General features: G+C 61.2%; 5 protein-coding genes across 5 annotated transcripts; 4 read left to right on the top strand and 1 right to left on the bottom strand.

The window, feature by feature from the left end:
- Nucleotides 1-1,853: 1,853 nt before the first annotated feature.
- On the top strand, nt 1,854-3,237 carry A1Q1_00142 (uncharacterized protein; the record flags this gene model as incomplete). Its single annotated transcript, XM_014326470.1, has 4 exons — nt 1,854-2,377; nt 2,429-2,595; nt 2,646-2,799; nt 2,901-3,237. The coding sequence occupies 4 exons, from the start codon at nt 1,854-1,856 to the stop codon at nt 3,235-3,237; spliced, it is 1,182 nt and encodes a 393-aa protein (XP_014181945.1).
- Nucleotides 3,238-3,938: 701 nt separating this feature from the next.
- On the top strand, nt 3,939-5,735 carry A1Q1_00141 (uncharacterized protein; the record flags this gene model as incomplete). The annotated part of the gene is made up of 4 exons (XM_014326469.1): nt 3,939-4,961; nt 5,021-5,425; nt 5,476-5,529; nt 5,580-5,735. The coding sequence occupies 4 exons, from the start codon at nt 3,939-3,941 to the stop codon at nt 5,733-5,735; spliced, it is 1,638 nt and encodes a 545-aa protein (XP_014181944.1).
- A 59-nt stretch (nt 5,736-5,794) lies between these two features.
- On the top strand, nt 5,795-7,161 carry A1Q1_00140 (uncharacterized protein; the record flags this gene model as incomplete). The annotated part of the gene is made up of 3 exons (XM_014326468.1): nt 5,795-6,107; nt 6,220-6,859; nt 6,906-7,161. 3 exons carry the CDS (start codon nt 5,795-5,797, stop codon nt 7,159-7,161), a joined length of 1,209 nt encoding a protein of 402 aa, XP_014181943.1.
- Nucleotides 7,162-7,349: 188 nt separating this feature from the next.
- Nucleotides 7,350-7,628, bottom strand: A1Q1_00139 (uncharacterized protein; the record flags this gene model as incomplete). The annotated part of the gene is made up of 1 exon (XM_014326467.1): nt 7,350-7,628. One exon carries the CDS (start codon nt 7,626-7,628, stop codon nt 7,350-7,352), a length of 279 nt encoding a protein of 92 aa, XP_014181942.1.
- A 3,087-nt stretch (nt 7,629-10,715) lies between these two features.
- On the top strand, nt 10,716-12,390 carry A1Q1_00138 (uncharacterized protein; the record flags this gene model as incomplete). Its single annotated transcript, XM_014326466.1, has 2 exons — nt 10,716-11,033; nt 11,566-12,390. The coding sequence occupies 2 exons, from the start codon at nt 10,716-10,718 to the stop codon at nt 12,388-12,390; spliced, it is 1,143 nt and encodes a 380-aa protein (XP_014181941.1).
- Nucleotides 12,391-13,099: the final 709 nt, after the last annotated feature.

The following is a 13,099-nucleotide window of genomic DNA, read 5'->3' as shown; positions in this document are numbered from 1 at the left end:
CACAGTCGGAGCACGCAGCTTCAATTGGCCGCGGCCTGCTGATCCACTGAGCTGCACAGCTCTTGTCGTGATCAGTGGTGCTCGTATGATGCAGTCTTCTCACTTAGCACCTGTATACCGGATATCTCTCTCACTGTCACACCTGCGCTTTCACGACGTTACAGAGCTAACTCTGAACGAGGCGGCGCCTTGCGCGACTACTCGGAGAATATAGATCTTGGGGCAACAGCCGTTTCAGGCTGAGCTAAGCAAGAATGAGCCGGTTTCTCACGTGCCAAGTGCATCGTGCATCATCAACTGCGTCGTGGAGCTTGTTCGAGCCTTGCATGCCCATATCGCAGCAGCGCCGGCGTAAACCGACGACGTATCTGTAGCCCCGCAATACGATTAAGTCATAGGAGGTGGATACTTCGCGGCTTCGCGGCATGAAGCTCCCTCATGTCCTTCACAAAGAGTCGCGACTGGCAGAGCCGGGGCCGTGCCGAACAGGCCGGATAATTCGCACGTGGATTGACGTCACTGATATCTGCCCATCTACACACAGTGAGGTTAGTCTCCTCGATCCGGAACAGGCCACGGGATCTAATTTACACGCGCTGAGTGGCTGTGGCTTGAAGCGGGCAGGACCCGCAGGGGCTGGCTGGGCCATATGATCGCCGAGGCAAGACCACTGGCGTCGAAAAGTTCCAGGTGACCAAGGACGCCCTGCATTCATCATCACAACAGCGACAATAACAACAGAGACACTCCGCTCCGACACAGAGTCACGATGAGCTCGCCCAAGTCGGTCCTTGGCGGGGCTTGGGTACACCAAGCCCAGGTCCGGCACCAGCTCCCCCGCCTTGCCGCCTGGCTCGCCGGTCACCCTTCCTCCTCACCTGATCCGGCAGCGCTCGCGATCGCCCGGCCGTGTCACCATGTCCGGCCTCGAGCCTCTGACAGCGAATGATCCCGGGTCGTTGGCTAGGCACAGGCTGCGCCGGGGGCTTAGCTGCACGGATGTGCACCTGCTCGAGTGAGTGTCTTGGAAAGATGACATCAGCGGAGGAAGACACGAGGAAGACAAGTGGCTGACATCCAGTATCATCTCACCGGAAGAGCGCAGCGTCACCGACTTCATGGGCGTCCCTCTCACGGAGAGTCAGATCAACCGACAGCCCCGGAAGGTGAGCCTGCTGCGGCCGACGCCACTGACGTGACCTCAGACCCGGCCGTACTACGAGAATCTCGATGTGATCCACGGACACTACCAGGAGGTTGATGAGCTGCTAAACGGAGACCTCATCCGCGTCATTGCCGACTCGTTCCGCTCGAACAAGCGTACCTACACGGTCATGTCCGACCTGAACGAGCACCCGTCCCACTCCCGATGGGCGTTCATCAACGGCGGCGAGTCAGGAGAGGAGGCTGGGGAAGACACCCCGCTGATCTACACACGGGAAGAGCAGCGACAACGGATAGCCTCCCTGGCTCTGAATGGTGAGCTGACGTTGACCACTCAAAGCTGACTATCAGTGAACACAATCGTTAATGCCTTGCTTGTGGCGGCCAAGGTCGTGGCGGTCTACTACTCTTCCTCCATCTCGCTCGTGGCGTCGCTGGTTGACTCGGCGCTCGATCTGCTCTCAACCTTCATCATCTTGGGCACGTCATGGGCGATCGGCATCCCGACGGATAGGCACAAGTATCCCGCCGGCAAGAGGCGTTTCGAGCCGTTAGGTGTGCTCATTTTCTCCGTCGTGATGATTGCGTCGTTCGTGCAGGTGTTTATTGAGGCGCTGCAACGGACAATCAATGTCATCCGGACGGGCCACGGAGAGCCGGCGGACCTCAGCAACATCGGAATCGCCACCATGCTTGCTACCATTGGTGTCAAGTCTGTGCTCTGGGCCTGGTGTTCGCGCATTCCGTCGTCAGGCGTCCAAGCGCTGGCTCAGGACGCCGAAAACGATGTTTGGCTAAACGTCGTGTCCCTGTCCTTCCCCGTACGTCTCAGGAAGTGGCTGGGTGCTGACTCTTTCAGTGGATCGGTCAGAAGATTGGAAGCCCTTACCTTGACCCGATCGGTGGTATGCTGCTCTCGCTGTATATTATCTTTGAGTGGATCAAGACGCTGCTGGAGAACTTCAGGAATCGTGAGTGACCCAAACGTTCACCTCCCTGACGGCTCAGTGTCTGGACGTACCGCCTCGCCCGATCAGTACGCGCGCATTCTCTACCTCGTCACACGGTTCAACCCCGTGCTCGAAATCTCTGATGTCGAGTGCTACCACATTGGCGACGACCTGACGATCGAGGTCGACGTGATCCTCCCGCACAACACGTCGCTGCACTTTGCGCATGACGTAGGAGAGACGATCCAGTGCATGCTGGAAAAGTGAGTCATAATCGATCCGCTCCCGCATGCAACACGCTGACGACGGCGCAGCCTCGGCGGTGTGCTTCGAGCGTACGTGCACTGCGACTACAGCTCGAAGAACCCGGCACAGCACACTGCGCGCAAGAAGGTGGCTTACCCCGTCCCGCCACGGTCGCCAACCGGGTACGAGTCGACGCTGTCCGGGTCCGCGACGCCCAAGGCACCGACACCACTAAGTGCGCCGCGGATCACTACCCAATCACCCACATCACAGTGAATCACACAGGCCTTAGCGCAGAAGTAAGGTGTTCGACGGTCGGATGGTCCAGCTCCACTCCCCCAACAAAGGCCGCGAGCCGTGACCGTGTGGATACAGGGCGCCACGGGGGAGACGGAAGGATCGGTGTCGCGTACACCGCACGGGTCATGTTTATTGAGATGTACGCCGGGATATTTGATTTGAGCCAGACACCCAAACACGGCCGCAGACGCCAAAGCGCTGGGGATAGTGTGTGCATCAACATCAGCGACAAACGGTCAGTGAGGGGACAGCCCATCAGCCAGGATCACTGTTCATCATTGGTCTTCAGCCATCCACCATGCAGATTGCGAGCCTCCCCACTATCCCCAAGCGCCGTGCGCTCACTGGCAATAAGGGACAAAGCCACATGGTCGGGGGCGAACGTCGTCACATGGAAAAGCGGTGGCACATCAAACTGATATTGATTGGAAAATATGCCGATCTATCGATCCTCCTGCCAGCGATCTCAATCAGAGAATCCGACCCGATGGGCGATGACTGGGCCGCGCTGCAGGGCAACGGGCGCGACCATGCGGCCAACTATTCGACCACCGTGACAGATCGGCGGCAGCCTTAAAGCTAGTGTCCTGCTGCGCTGAGCCATGTATGCCGCACGAGGTGAATATTTGGCGGTGGATAGCGTACTTGCATGACAATTTGGAGAGGCACTGACCACAGGGGTCGATGGTGACAGAGGGTGTAACGCAGGGTAAAGTTAGGTTGAGCGAACAGGCCATCGGGCCACCGGCCCACAGGCCGGCTGACGAATTTCCTGATTTCTGACCGAACCGGCCCTGTACTGAACGCACAGACCGTCATGCGTATGAGTGCAGAGTAAGCAGAGCAGGTAGAGCCGGCAGAGAACATGCGCACAGCCGCCCGCGTACGCAGTCTGAGCGTGAGCAAAAGAATGAGCGTGAGCCTGAACCGCGTGCCGTGCCCGCACTTTTCGCTTGCTCACTAGGTGCCAGGCGCGCCTGCTTTACTTTTGAGCTTGTTCACCAGACTGCCTGGACCCGAGCGATTCAAGCTTGGGTCGATGGGCGCGTTCTGACACTGTCCACCCTTGATCCATAAAGGAAGAGCGGATCAGGCGCAGCGCGCACTGCGCCCCCCCTTGTTCATCAAGCAATCAGTTGCCTGCTCATCGATGCGCATCAGCATCAGCGCACAGCACGCCCTCACACGCACGCAGCTCTCAGACCACTGCGCCCCCCATCTCTGCGCCTGAGACCAATCGAAAGGACCAAACACCTCTGTTCGTCAACAAACACAAACATGGCCATGGCCTCGACCGCTGCCTACAGCGACCACCGCTCGTCGCTCTACCACATCCCCCCTCCCCCTCCCCCCTCCTCTTTCAACCCGCACTACTCCTTCCATTCTTACTCCTACTCCAACTCGCACGATACGTTCCAGCCGCAAGCGTCGTTTCGCCAACACCCTCTTCTCCACTCTCCCAACTCACCCTCTCCCTCTTCACTCGTCACGCCGCCGAACTTTACGGCAGACCGCTCCTGCCCTTCCTGCTCCAGGTCTCCACCGCGCCACGGCACCATCGGTACCCACGACGGCTACGACATGGGCAAGCCAACGCAGCCATCGGCCACCCAGCGGCTAGCGCCGGCGAGGTCTCGGACGCCACTGGGCGTCAGTGTCACGCAGCAGCAAACGCAGGTGTCGTCGCGCAAACAACAGCAAAAGTCTAACGGCCATGCTTATGCGAATGACAACTCTCACCCTCACTCGCATTCGCAGTCGCGCTCGTACCACGCCCTCGACAGCACGGCAGACAGCAAGCAGCTGTACGCGGACATGACCGTCTCTTCCGCCGACAGCACCCTGCCCACGGATGACGAGTACGCAACGCGGGCGGGCGACTTCGGCTCCTCGCCAGACGAGTACAGCGCCCCGCGTCTGCGCACCATGTCGTACAACTCGGACCTGGACGGCTCAGACGACGGGACGCAGGACCCCTTCGCAAGCGCGACGTCGGGATACTCTGGCTCGACCACCCTCTGCTCAGCAGTGACGGGCGCGCCGATCCTGCCCCGCTCAGCAAACATGAAGGACCTGGCTAGCCGGCAGGACCTACCCGTGCTCTCGATGAGCGACGAGAAGCTGCACTCCACGTTCCGTGTCCGCGCCGAGCCCATTGCGGCGGGTAACTGGGGCCGCGTCTTCATCGCTGGTCTTCGCCGCAAGGCGGGTGGCACGCTCGGCCAGATCGCAGCCACCTTTGACGGGGGCGTGCCCGGCTGTGTGGCGATGAAAGTTGTTGATCGACAGTCGGAGGACGGGGTGAGTTCACATCAGCTTAGGGCTTTGCAGTGGTGTAGCTGACGCCAGGCCGCCCTCAGCCGTGTGCGTGCCCTCTGGGGCGAGATGAAGATTATGAAGCGGCTGCTGTACGAGCCTCACCCGAGCATCATCCAGTTCGACGCTTTCATCCTCACCCAGACTTCTGCCGTGTAAGCTTCACAGAACTGTTGCTCGAGCTAACTTCCAGTGTCGTCATGCCCTACCTTCCCGGCCAGATGCCGCTGAAGCAAGCTCCAGAGAGCGCACACGTCCACTTCCTCCAGCTCACTTCTGCGGTCGCGTACCTCCACGAGCGCGGTATTACGCACAACGACATCAAGCCGCAAAACGTGGTTATCTCGAACCGCAACGTCGCTGTCCTCATTGACTTTGGGTTCGCGAACATGTACTCGACCCGTCAGCGCGGGGCCTTCCTCTCCGAGGAGAACCTGGGCACGCTCGAGGTGAGCTTCCCAAGGACGTTGGAAGCTGACATCAGTACCTCGACCCGCAGCGAACACGCGGCCTGCCGCACGACGAGCGCAAGAGCGATGTGTGGGCGTTAGGAGTGAGCTGCCCGTCTCATAGAGAAGCTGACCACAGGTGTCGATGTACGAGATCCTCGTCGGCCGCACGCCGTTCGAGGAGCACGAGCAGGAAGACTTCGCCGACCAGGAGAGGGCGGAGGAGTACCAGCGCCGCGCGACGCGGGGCCGCTGGTGGGGCGAGTACAGCATCCCGTCTGGTGAGTTGCGATTTCCCTTGCGTAACTAACCCCAGTGTACTGCGACCTGCTCCGCGCCATGATCTGCCCCGATCCAACACGCCGCATCATGGCTGACGAGGCGTACCATGCCCTGTGGAAGTTGACCCCGGCGCCGGCGATGGACACGCCCACATTCGTGCGCAAGGCTACGGTCGAGCAGAGCGATCGCGAGCGCGAGCGCGAACGTGAGCGTGCCGAACGCCACGAACGCGAACGCAGCGAGCGCGAGCAGATGCAGCGCGAGAAGAGCGAGAAGCGCCGCAAGGAACTGAAGAGCACGCGAAAGGGCCGCCCCGCCGAGGACAACGTTCTCCGGCCCGCCAAGAGCGTCAACTCGCTCCAGCGCAAGAAAGAAGACACACCGCCAAAGGACACGCGGCGTGAGTTGGCCGTATGTAGCTCCCGAACTGACCTCAGCGCTCCGCGCCGTGTCCAAGTTCCAATCCAGTACGTGCCTCAGCTCCGCCTCCCGTAGCACTTAGCTGACATCAGTCCGTGCACCTGGTGGCGAAGCGGCCAACCTCCCTCCATCGCCTTTCGGCCGTCCGCACTCCGCACACGCTTTCCGCGCTCTCGACTTCTCGCAGCTTCAGCCTCAACCCCAGGCCCGTCCCCGCTCCGCTCAGGCTCTGTATGACTTCACACCGACCAAGGCGCAGCCACAAGCTCGCCCTCGCTCGGCCCAGGCGCTGCGCGACTTCTCCCCAGCGCCGCAGAGCCACTTCGCCACTCTCCCCTCCCGCGCCGCCCCAGTCGAGCGCACCCTTCGCCGCTCGCACACGACAATAGCGCGCGGGGGTATCTTCGACGGGCCGTCGATCAAACCCGTCTCGGCGCACTCGAGCGCACAAGATGCACACCTCGATGCGCTCCGCTCTCTCGAGGGATCGCAGTACCCCTTCGACTCGACCTGGCCCGAGCCCAGCGTCGACTTCCCCCGTTCCTTCGAGCCGGTCAAGCCGCTGAAGCCGTTCAACCTGGACCAGGCGCCGTTCACGACCGCACCTGTTGTCGATGTTTCTCCCCGCCAGTGCCAGCCCGGCGAGGAAGAGGAAGGAGAGCACGGCCCCCACGGTCGTTTGCGACACAGCCGGTCTCGAGGGCTTAGACCGCCTCGCGACGTACTGCAAGCGTAAGTCTACAATGCTCATTGCTACGTAACTCTGAGCTGACCCCAGTCTACGTCGAGGCCGCGCGCCAAGCCGAGGTCGCCGGCCTGCCGACCCCAGCCTTCTCTATCCCAGAGGACCTGGGCGTCTTCGCCGCCGCGACGTTCGCGCGCCCCGCCAGCGTGGCCGTGACGCCGACGCCGAAGCAGCGCACGGCGCTGCCGCAGCGCAGCTCGTCCGTGCGATTGGCCAGTCTCTCCCTCTCCCTCGCCGACGCGAGCACGCGCGCCGCCTACGCGCCCACGCCGAGGCGCGCGCCAAGTAGTCCGATCAAGCGGGAGGAGAGCTTCTTCGTGCCCAAGTCCCGGCCACGGCCTACGGTCAGCCAGTTATTCCGCCGCCGTCCCGACCTCCGCGACCGTGAGCGTGAACGTGATCACAGTGAGCTGCCTACGTTGGGGAAGAAGCTGACATCCAGAATGGGTCCCAACCCCCACGCTCGCGACGCGCAACTCAGACCCGAACCTGCTCAACCTGTCCGAGAACACGAGCGCGGCGCTGACTGCCGGCCTGCTCGAGCGCAGGCACGAGCGCTACGCCCCGACGCTTGAGGGCGTGCGGGAGGACTTCAACCCGGACCAAGGAGGCGGCGGGGTGCGCAAGCCGACCAGTCTGCTGAGCTTGAGGGACAAGGCCAAGGGACTCGTCAGCAGCACATCGACAAAGTTCCAGACCATGCCGCGCAATGCGCGGATCAGCGAGCACCATCCCGGTCCCGAGCGGCCTGTGCATTACGTCGTTAGGTCGGAGGGACACCAGAGGGAGAAGCGCGGCGGTCTCCTGGGTTTGTTCAGGAGGAAGTAAGCTGTCCCATTCGTTCACGAAGTCCATCTTTCACGTTCCCATCTTCACGTCTACTTTACGAATAAAACACGCTGTGCCATCTTGACAGCTTCCTGTGCCCACGTTGTACAACCCATACATTCCAATGCTACTGTGAATTATAATGACCGTAATGTTGCTTCTACCATGCAAACTCAAACCACCTCCTACGACCAAGAACCCAAGACTCCCTTCAACCCATTACACGACCATGGCCAGCGCCCCCGCCGCCACCAGCACTCCAAACGCAGGCCGGAGTGCCGCAGCCCCTGAGCGCCGGACAAAGTTGTCCATGACCCGCACCTCGAACGGCCCCACGTGGCCCCGCTCACACTCCGTATCCCCCGTCACCTGCGTGTATGCGTCGACGGAGAGATCGACGCGCTGCTGCGACGCGCACGCCTGGCACGCGTCCCAGAGAAACAGCGTTTGTTTCGTCGGAACGCGCTTGCCATCGGAGAAGAGCTGCACTCTGGGTTTGTCAGCTGACTCTCTCTAACTCTCTCAGCTTCCTCTTCCGGTTTTCCGCTTCTGCCTTCACAGCCGTCGCTGAGGCGAGGAGACGCGGAGGCGCGGAGCCGGGGGCCTGAAGTCTCGACGGCGCCGAGGAATGAGGCTTCACCGAAGCCTACGCCACACCGACAACGCCACGCCGACACGACCGGGGCTGATAAGATAAACTCACTCGCGTCCACACAGCTGCTCAGCTCTAAATCCCACCCCGCGCATATTCATCCACGTCACGTTGAGCGCGACGATGGCGTCGGAGCGCAATTCGTCCGCACTCGCGCCGCAGGCCGTGTGTGCTGCTGAGGTTGCGTCGGACCACCGCGGCCCGCCGCTGTACTTGGCGCATTGGATGTGCGTCCACCGCTCGTAGTCGTAGTAGCTGGCATCAGTCCTGTGGTCCCGGCGGAGTTCCTTTGGGGGACTGGGGAGACAGGGGGAGGTAAGGGGGTGGAAGGGGGACAGCAGCAGATGTGCATGCGGTGGAGCGTGCGTCGGCGCGGCGAGGACAAAGGTCGTCTCGAAGGATTGCTCCGACGAGATTGATGACGGAGCAGTCCGGGTGGTGATGGCGGAGGAGGCACCGCTCTGCTCGGAGTAGGCCCGCTCATTGATCGCAGGCCGTCGACGGCGACGGTGCTCGCCCGCCTGACCCCTCCGCAGACTCCGCGGCGGAGAGGCCCACGCCGCCGCCCTCGGTCCGGTGTACCCGGCATGCATGCACCGATCGACACACGTTTGATCAAGGTCGTGGCCTCGGCGTGGGGTCTCCCCATCCGGCAGACAGCCCCACAGCGGACACACGGGGCAAGCGAGGACCCCAGTTCTTCTGCCTTTTCGACACATGTGTCGATTAAATCGTTAATCGCATCGTAAAACCCAAATCTCTCCGAACGACACAGGTTATGGTTATAGGCGAGCCGGTCAAGGCACGGCCGAGCCGATCGCGCAACCTTCAAGAGACGGAGCGGTGTCAGAAGAGAATGAGAGAGCGTTACTCACTACGTCGCGCTGAGGTTTGCGAAACTGTACAGGACCTCGGAGGCTGCGACTCCCCAGGCGAGGACGAGGAGGAGGAGCGGTGTCAGCGTCAGCGGGGGCATGGTGGATGGTGCAGTGCTGCAAAATGCATCGCGGTCGCTTGTGATGGAAGGCGGGATCGTTGCTCGGTCCCTTGCACCTTAAACGTCGTCCGAGCGGTGAGCGCGCGGTTGCACGCGGTGCAGACGCGGTGCCCGGACACTGCATTGGCGCGGCGTCCCCTCCGCGCTACATGAAACAGAGTGTCTGGCATGCCAAGCCGCATCACGTGATGTGTTCCACATGTTGGAAGAACTCTTGCATTCGAGGAACAACTCCCCTCCGCAAACTCGACAGGTTCGCAGTTAGCCTAAAGGCAATAGCCGGTGCGATGAGCTCATAGCGATGATGAGACGTTGTGGCTGCATCACGCGAGCCTAGGTGCCTCGGCAGGCGGGTGACGATGCAAGATTTTTTCCTGACGATACAAAACAAACACATGGGCACGGCCGCGGAGTGCGGGGACTGCAGGAACCTGAGTCGCTGTCGTAAGCAATCGTATCAGAGAGATGCATCGCATGAGGCCGAGTCCGAGTGCGGGGTGTTAACGCGTTGGCTGCATCAGCGTGGGGGAGGTGCAAGAAGGAAGGCTCTGTGGCTTGGGAAAAAGGTCAGATTCTGTGAGGGATATTCGATAATTTTGGTTGATGTGACGAGGTAGTCGAGCGAATAGGCGAGTTATGGGTGATCACAGGGGGTTCTCTGTGTCAGGGACCGCGCATCGTAGTCTGCCCAGCGTTTGACATTTGCCGCACACTGTCCCCGCGGGGCAGTTCCTAATCCTCGGTAGCTTCGGGTGGATTCGCACTTTATCATTGGCTCCACGCAGAGTCCCCTCCCGGCGCCCTCCGCGATGCACGCTCACCCACCGGTGAGTCAGGTACAGTCGTCTCGAGACTGCCAGCCAATCAGATCGCATCCTGTGCCAGAGCCGTAGATAAGAAAGACGTCGGCGTATGGACGACGGCGAGGGTGGCTTTGGGAGTCCTGATTATCTGCTGCTGCATGCCTTGTTTTCGAATTTCGCGGTGGCGTAACCGAACCACCCCGACACCGACCAGCCCAAACTTTCTCGCTGGCGTGCCCAGCACGCCCAGCACACCCAGCAGTTTGACGACTTGCCGCCGGTAGTGGAACTCGAACCCTGCCTTCGAGTGGGCGACCTCGCCTGCTCACTAAGCGTACATGACCGCCCCGCCCCGGGGTGAGGGCGCCGGACCCAGGCGACCATCCCCGGCACTCGCACACCTCGCAAACCTCGCATAACCAACACCCCGGTTCTATAAAGTCTTCTCGTGAGCCACCTTCTTCCCCCCCCAACCCGGCCTCGTCCCCTGTTCCGCATAGCTTGCTTCGACACACTACTCAACTCACTCACTTCAGCAACTCACCCACAACTACATTTCTGCAATGCGCGCCTCCCTCGTTGCCCGTGTGGCAGCCCGCTCCTACCAGCGCCGCCTCACCACCGCCACCACTGCCCGCGCCCCTCTCGCTCCCCCGTACCACCACCAGATGCGCTCCCCGCTCGCCCCGCCGTACGCGCACGCCGTCCCCGCTCAGGAGACCGACCGCATCCGTGCTTCGTACTCGTTCACCATCCCCACTGTCCAGAAGGAGGTCAAGCCGTCCCCTGCCGAGTGGATTGAGACTGTCGTCGCGACCCCGGCTGGTCAGGAGTGGGCGATCAAGACGTGGGACGCTGCGCTCGACGCCCTCGAGGCTCAGGTGAGTACTTGCATTCTTGTGTCTTTTGGAAACGCGTGCATGAAGTGGGACATCTGCGGCGATGGTGGTGGTGACTAGACCGGGCGCCGAAACCAGTGATGGTGACGGCGATGGCCGGTGGAGTGAGACGCGGTGGCAGCTTCGCAAAGTTTGCATGCCAGTGGCGGCGCCTCTCCCACCTGCTGGCTGTTCTTGTTCTCCTATCTGGGATCCGCGCCCTCGGGTATCGCAGAGCGATGGAGCTTGTTTTACAGCTCTGCCTGCGATTTTTCATCCTGATTTCGGGTTGGAAATACACTTGGCACTCGCACCTGGCCTCTCAGTAGCCGATCGAGCCGAAATCAATCAGCGACATGGACCCTGAGTGCACCTGTCCACCCGGTCCATTCTGCGTCCACTCGGCTTAGCTCCGGAAGATTGATAGGGATATACCCACTCGCCGAGCTCCATTCCATACATTCCGCGTCGCGTTTCCAATGACCAAGTTTCCAATGTCGATTTCCCGGTGACATCCCCGCTGACTTCTTACCAGTCCGCGATCCCGGAGATTCAGTTCCGCAAGCTTGCAAGTGCCGATGTCAATGCTATCAAGGCTTCGGGCAGCGTTGTGATTCGCGACGTCCTCCAGGACGCTGTCGCGGAGGGATGGGCCACCGAGTACGCCGCCCAGGGAGTTCACCCCACCTTCTACCACTCGAGCCTGATCGCTGCCCGCTCCGACCCCTCGGTTCTCAGCGCGACTGGTGCCGTTCTTGAGAAGGTCCTTGGTGCGACTCCCGCCTACATCCGAGTCGACACTGTCTCGCACCACCCTTCTGAGGCGCAGTGGACTGGCGACAAGGTGTGGGCTGAGCAGCCGGCCGAGGGCACCTACATGCCTCTGCACGCGCACCTCGCCTTCAACACGACCGACCTCGCTGCCCCCACCTCCGCCCACGCTGCCCTCTACACCCTCCTCCGCCCCTACTTCACCCCCAAGGCTAGCCGCATCTCCTTCTACCACGGCGAGGACTACCTCGCCAAGGAAAACTGGACCTTCAGCGGCAAGGCCGACGCCTCCGCCGAGCCGGTCCACCTCAAGCCCGCGCACATCAAGCTGAACCCGGGAGACATCCTCGTCTCGCACGCCGGTCTCGGTCTCCGCGCCGCCAACGCCAACGGACTTCTTCTTCCGATCCACCCGCTCCCCGCCGGCGAGGGCAACAAGGCCTTCGTCACGCTCCAGCGCACCGCGTTCGAGGCCGGTCTCCCTCCTCCTCACGCTATTCTCGATGGCGAGGCCTGCCCCGTCGAGGAGCCCGGCAGCCAGGGCGAGATCGACTCGGTCGCCGGCCGCCGCGCCATGGGCTACGAGTAAGCCGCTAGCCCCCCTGGGCTTCCCGGTGAGCCCGGACGTCGCTCAGGCAGCCTCGTCCGTGCCCCACCATCGTCATTCAACTGCATTATTTTCGCACCTAGCACGCTAGAATTTTTCATCATTTTTTGGTCTTTTGTAACGACAAAAGATAATAGCGCCGCACCCCGGCTGAGGTCGCGGCCACGAGTCTCCACATTTGTATACCGCTATACCATACTCCATGTATCATTTTATGTCTCCAACGTTGTGCAGCCAGTATCTGTGGCGGTGGGCTTCAAGATCGCGGCGGCGGTACCATCGCAGACATGAGTGTCAGCCGGCATTAGACTCCTCTAAAGCTGTCGCTTGTCGCATGACGTGAAGGTTTTGTTTATCTTTGTCTATTGGACGGTAAGGGCGTGCCTGGGATGCGGGCGCGGAATCCTAATTGGCTGGGGATGGATTTGTTTACCTGAATGCTAAATGGGATTCGAGTCAGCCCAAAGTCAGCCAGACGACCGTGTCATGCGACTCATTCCTAAGGCTCGGTGCCTGGCCGTCGCTCAGTTGACATGTGTTTTGAGTTTTCGTTGAGCCTCTCCCTGACGCCATAGCCCTTGCACCAGGCTGCACTGGTAGCGCACCGCAGCTGGCGGCGTGCCAGGCGCTGACCGAACCTCTCGTCCGTACCTACTCGTTCACATTACTTCATTCAGCCCAGTGTCGCCTC

Source organism: Trichosporon asahii, assembly GCF_000293215.1.
Source record: "Trichosporon asahii var. asahii CBS 2479 unplaced genomic scaffold scaffold00018, whole genome shotgun sequence".
In the NCBI taxonomy this organism is placed as follows: Eukaryota; Fungi; Basidiomycota; class Tremellomycetes; order Trichosporonales; family Trichosporonaceae; genus Trichosporon; species Trichosporon asahii.
This window is presented reverse-complemented; position numbering and strand designations above follow the sequence as displayed.